This window comes from Chrysochloris asiatica, unplaced genomic scaffold (assembly GCF_000296735.1).
Source record: "Chrysochloris asiatica unplaced genomic scaffold, ChrAsi1.0 scaffold00008, whole genome shotgun sequence".
Classification (NCBI taxonomy): domain Eukaryota; kingdom Metazoa; phylum Chordata; class Mammalia; order Afrosoricida; family Chrysochloridae; genus Chrysochloris; species Chrysochloris asiatica.
The window spans coordinates 29639635-29645649 of NW_006408526.1; the positions used below are offsets into that span (position 1 = coordinate 29639635).

The 6015-nt window shown below is 44.4% G+C and overlaps 1 protein-coding gene across 1 annotated transcript in view; it reads left to right on the forward strand.

The window, feature by feature from the left end:
- The window catches only part of CEP164 (centrosomal protein 164kDa), an 83442-nt gene that overhangs the window by 49568 nt on the left and 27859 nt on the right, over window positions 1-6015 (forward strand). The window contains exons 7-8 of the mRNA XM_006833981.1: window positions 3740-4126; window positions 5132-5212. Of these exons, the coding sequence (XP_006834044.1) occupies window positions 3740-4126; window positions 5132-5212 (468 nt within the window). The remainder of the gene's footprint in view (window positions 1-3739; window positions 4127-5131; window positions 5213-6015) is intronic.

Genomic DNA, 6015 nt, shown 5'->3' on the forward strand with positions numbered 1-6015 from the left:
AAAACCTTTTTTGTTTTTGACTTTTTACAACATTGGTCTTACATAATTTTTGTCCTTTTGTGATTGTCTCAGCATAATGTCCTCTAGGCTCAACCATGTTATGAGGTGTTTCACAGAATCATCATCATTATATAACATTTTATAGTATTCCATTGCGTGTAGGTATCCAAGTTTTGTTTAGTCATTGTGTTGTTAATGGGCATTTAGGCTGTCTCCATCTTTTTGATGTGTCTCTTGTAGACAGTGTATCCAAAGATCCTGTTTTCTGGTCCATTCTACTCTCTATGTCTCTCACCCCAGCCCCCTCATTCTGCAACTAAGCACATTCATGCAAGCTTGTAAGCCAGCCACTTCATGCATTTGTAACCACTGGCTCCCCTCCCCCATTTTTGATAGCCAATGTCTAAATTTCTCATCCCTATCAATCCAGTATACCAACGAAACAAGGTTGTTACTTAATATGAAGAATCCTTCTATTCTGGTTGGAATTTTAAGTCACTGCATTCATAGGAAAAGTCTAATTCATCAAATTGTAGCAATTTGCACTTGTTCTCCATATCAAACATCTTTATCTTTCTTGGTTTGAGTTCTGGTCAACTAGCTATCCAAGCTAGGTCATATGGGTACTAGCTGCAGGTCTGGAAGTTCAAAAAGTACTTTTAATGAGTTAAAGAGGTCCTTGTTGTTGTTATGTTGTTAAGTGCCATCTAGTCGGTTCCAATTCATAGCATTCAATCTTCACGGGAGCAGACAGCTTCATCTTTCTTCTGCTGAGCAGCTGCCATGCTCAAACCACAGACCTTTGTGGTTCACAGTCCAGTGTTTATCATATGGAGCCACCACACTCCCCAAAGAGGTCCTAAGGTGGTCTAGATTGTTTAGTAAGAGCACTGTTGTGTTGCTGTAGGATAAGCACTGGACTGGTAACCACAGGTCGACAGTTCAAACCCACCAGTCACTCTCAGAAACCAAGATATGAGTTGGAACTGATTCGATGACATGCAACAAGAGTAGAACTAGGGAGTTACTGAGAGAACTTATTTTCAACCATCCCTTGATCTCAGAGACAAGTTTATACACATTTTATTTGTTATAAATTTGTGTCTGTATGAACTGAAACTTGAGTAGCAATACTTTTTGACTTCCTCTCTTATTAGGGCCAGCCACCAAACATCACTGCAGCGGAAATGTGTACTTCACCGAATGCTGAGGGTCAGGGGGCTGGTGTTACTGAATGCAGAGATGGTGGACAGGTGGGGTGCCTGCTCAGGCAGATTAACAAAAAAGAAGGGACGACAGAAAGAGAAAAGGGAAAAATACAAGGGGGTGTGGAGAGGGAAGAGCTGAGAAGAAAGGATTAAAAAAAAACACACAAAAAACTCCAGAAATATTGGCGCAAGTGTTAGCTGCAGTGATAACACGGTGTTCACTCTGAGGGTGTCGACTGCAGTCCTTGGAAGGGCAGGAGCAGCAGGTGGGGGTTTGTTTTGAGGAGAGTCAGTGTTGCTCTTTTTGTTGTTGTTAAGTGCCATCGAGTTGGTTCCAACTCATAGTGACTCTGTATAGTGTTTCTGAGGAGCGGCTGGGTGAGCTTGAACCACCCACCTTCTGGGTCAAACTGATTTTGTAGTCTCCAGTGCATTAGCCCATAGCACCACACCAGGACTCCAGTGTTGCTCTGGGTGATCCAAAAAAAGGAAGTGGAAAGGAAGAGAAAAAGAAAAGAAAAACAAGCAGGGTCAATAAGAGAGAAGAAGGAAAAAAGAAAAACAAAAAACATTTAAAAATAAGAAAAGCAGTACAGTACAGAAAACAAAAATCCTCACCACTGGACCAATAAACAACATTCTTATCAATGGAGAAAAGATTGAAGTTGTCAAGGCCTTCATTCTTCTTGGATCAACTATCAACACTCAAAGAAGCAGCAGTCAAGAGATCAAACGACGTATTGCATTAGGCAAATCTGCTGCACAAGACCTTTTTAAAGTATTGAAGAGCAAAGATGTCAGCTTGAGGACTAAGGTGCGCCTGATCCAAGCCATGGTATTTTCAATAACCTCATATGCATGCAAAAGCTGGACAATGAATAAGGAAGACCATAGGAGAATTGATGCTTTTGAGTTATGGTTTTGGAGGAGAATATTGAAAGTGCCATGGGCTGTCAAAAGAACCAACAGATCCATGTTGGAAGAAATACAGCCAAGAGTGCTCCTTGGAGGCCAAGATGGCCAAACTTTGTCTCTCATACTTTGGACATATTGTTAGGAGGGACCAGTCGCTGGAGAAGGATATCATGTTTGGTAAGGTAGAGTGTCAGAGAAAAAGAGGAAGACCCCCAACGAGATGGATTGGCAAAATGTCAGCATCAGTGTATTAAAGCGTGGCAACGATAGTGAGGTTGGCCCAGGACCAGGCAGTGTTTCGTTCTGTTGTACATAGGGTCGCTATGAGTCGGTACCGACTCGATGGCACTTAACAACAACAACTGGGGAAAAGTGTTTGCCACCAATCATGGATGCTCAGAAACTCAGCTGTTGGTTTGGGAACATGCATATCTCACATCTGACTTGGGAGAGGCAGCATGGGTGCTGCTAACTGCGTGGGCATGGTAGGGAGGGGCACCTACGCCACATGATTGGTGGTTATGTGCCGTGGAGTCAGTTCTGACTCATAGTGACCCTGCATAGGGCTTCTGAGGCTGTAAATCTTTCTGGGAGCAGAACGCCTCATCTTTCTCCCACAGAACAGCTGGTAGTTTCAATCTGCTGACCTTGAGGTTAGTTGCCCGATTTGTAACCAGTACTCTACCAGAGTTCCTTTATTCCATGTGATTGGAAAAAGAAAAAGAGACAGACAAGGGATTAAAAAAAGAAAAGAAAAATGGGAGAATGGGTCATGGGGAGAGGGAAGAACTAAGACGAAAGATAAAAGAACAAGTCACCTAGTAATGGCAGTAGGAGCTGGTTTGATCAGTTGCCTGGTGTGTGCGGGTGAGGGTACTTGTCTCTAGTCACCTGGAAGTTGTGCAAGGTAAGGGCAGAGGTCACACCTCTCTGGTCACCTATTGCTGATGTGGTGTTGGTGTAGTTCTGGGCCAGTGGAGCTGATTATTTGATTCCTGCACCAGTTGGAATGCTGCTTGCAGTAATTAAAAATGGCCATGCTTGTACCAATTCACAGTTTAGTGCTCCTTGTTCACTGTTTTTATTTAGTGTCCTCTTATTGGTATTTGATTTATTTTTCCTTTTCTTTGAAACTTTGGGCTTCATGATAGTCATCTGTATTCTTTTCACTTGGTTCCTCAAGTCTTTGTTATAAAGGATTTGGATAATGTCTCTGCCTAGTCCACCATCTTGGAGTCTCTACCTATTATCTTCTTGAATGAAGATCGGCTTCTGAGTCTACAACTGTATGATTTGGCTAATGGGGCTGGAATGAAGTTGCATCATTGGAGACAGATTTATTTATTATTGTTAAGGAGGTAGATAGTCCAAATCACTGGTTTCCAAGTCTATCTGTGGACTGGGACCATATTGGGTATATCAGAATCACCTTAATCTGATCGACTCAATCTAGGTTGATGCCAGGAATCTGTGTTTTAAAAAGTTGTTTGGGTGTTTGATAACCACTGGCCACAGAGCTTGAGTTAAGGAATGGCCATCTTTGTTTTGAAGCAAACTCCTAAACTCCTTTTATAAATTCCTTTTATGTTCTTTCTGACCTGGTCTGTGCTCCCTAGGAGTCTCCCAGAACAAGCCAGCCAGAGGAGAAGAAAGATGCTTCCCTTGATTCCAATGCTGCTGGTCCTCCTACTCCTGGCAAGCTCTTCAGCCATGGTACAGACAGTAGCCAGAGCAGTGCTGATGGCCGAGTGCAACAGGAAAGAGGGGCAGGCTCTGGGCTCCCAGGAAAAGAACAGCATGAGAAGAGAGATTCTGGGGCTTCCAGAAGTCAGGTGATCCCCAAGGCAGAGCCAGCAGGTGATCAGCCCACCAAAACCTCTGAAAAAGAGGTACCCACAGACCCGGTGGAAACAAAAGAGGAGGACATCAAGAAGGAAGAGACAGTGAAGGAGCCAAAAAGGGAGGCTTCTGCCCCGAGACAGAGTGTATCAGATGCCAGTGAAGTAAGTTACTTTTTTCTGTAGGAAGTTGCTGATTGCAACCCTGTGCTCTTTATTTTAAGCTTTGTTCCCTAGCCCCACATCTTTACTATTGAGTCAGAAGCTTCATTTCCAGGCCCTGCAATGGGCTGACAACATCAGCCAGAACTCTTAATTGTGACAGATGTGCCCAGATCCAGCAGGACAGTAAAATCCTGAATGAAACTCCAAAGCTGGCACTAGAAATTCAGAGCAGTAGTGTGCTTTTCCACAAGGACCCCGCTGGGATATTAATGTTCTTTTATCCTACTATTTCCTCTTCCCCTGTCCTGTCTCCCTTTTGTGCTTCCTGACATTAGGTGGAGTCAGTTCTGGTTGCAGCAGTCTGTCCTGGAGAGAGAGAACATTGTGAGGGAGAGGGTAACAGAGTTGGGAGTGTAGGTAGGTTAGGTGACAAGAAGACTCTGCTCGTTGATGGTTGTGGCTCTCTCTGAACCAACCCAAGACATGAGAGTAGTTGCTTTAGCAAAACCACTCTAGTGACATAAATGGACAGAAGTATGTCCAATCCTTTGTCTTTTGGGGATTTTCTAACCCTTAGCTGTAGGTAGATGGCAAGGTAATTAAAAGAAATTTGATCTATTTTCTAGAGAAGATAGTTATTCCATTTTTAGGACAGGGTCAGACTTCAAAGTGCCAACTGTCTTGCCCTCCCACTGTACTTGGCCCTCCTTTAGATGGCTCCATCCGTGCTGACCTGCTTCAGAGTGTGGCTGTCCACTCTTGGTGGGCTGCCCAGCCCAAGGGCATGGGGGTTGGTGCATGTGTCCAGAGAGGATGGGAGGGTCCACAGATTGTCCTCACAAGAAGTAGGTTTCTGTTTGGCCTGAGCCCTGTGCTGATGCCCTGGCCTGCACAACATTCCCTGGACAATCCCCTTGTTTTTGCTGCAGGGCTCCTGGCCCCCTGTCATGTGCTCTCTGCAGAGCAGTGTGATGTTGTGATGTCTATCTGTGCCTGTTTCCCCAGGAGTCAGACATCAGCGAACATGTGAAGGAGCCGCTGCTCTCAGACTCTGCTGCTTCCGACCCCAAGTCTTTCCTTGACCTGGTGAGTTTGAGATGAGGTAGCGGAGGGTGATGACAAGCAGAAGAGATTTGAATCCCTGTGGGCAAGTGATTTGCCTCAGAGCACATAGCTAGTAAGTGGGGGAGTTAGGATTAGAACTTGTGTATAGCATCAGTTTCTCCACCCTTAAATAAGGATAATGCTACCTACTCTATGGTTTTGTTGCAGGAGGAAAGTGAAGGAAAGAAGGTAAAATATTAACATAAACTAACATAAATAACATAAAACATTAGATAAATGCTAACGCTTTTTGAACTGTAAGGTCAGCGGTTTGAACTTACCAGCTCAGCTGTTCCTCGGAAACCCTATACAGGGTTGCTATGAGTCAGAACCGATTTGTAGGAACTTAACAACAACAGCAACATTGTGTTAATTGTCTGTGAGATCATGTAAATTGCCTCTGGGCACTAGCTAAGCATTACTTTGACCTTGTTGTTATTGTTAGGTGCCATGGAGTAGGCACCGACTAATAGCGACCTTATGCACAGCAGAACGAAACACTGCCCATCCAGGGTCAACCTCACTACTATTGCCATGCTTGAGTCTATCAATCCTGCCACTTGGCTAGTCCATCTCGTTGGGGGTCTTCCTTTTTCTGTCTGACCCTTCACCTTACCAAACATGATATCCTTTTCCAGTGACTGGTACCTCCTGACAATATGTCCGAAGTATGAGAGACGAGACACAGTTTGGCCATCCTGGCCACCAAGGAGCACTCTGGCTGCACTTCTTCCCAAACTAGGAGGGTAGAAACTGGGGTGTGTGTGTGTGTGTGTGTGTGTGTG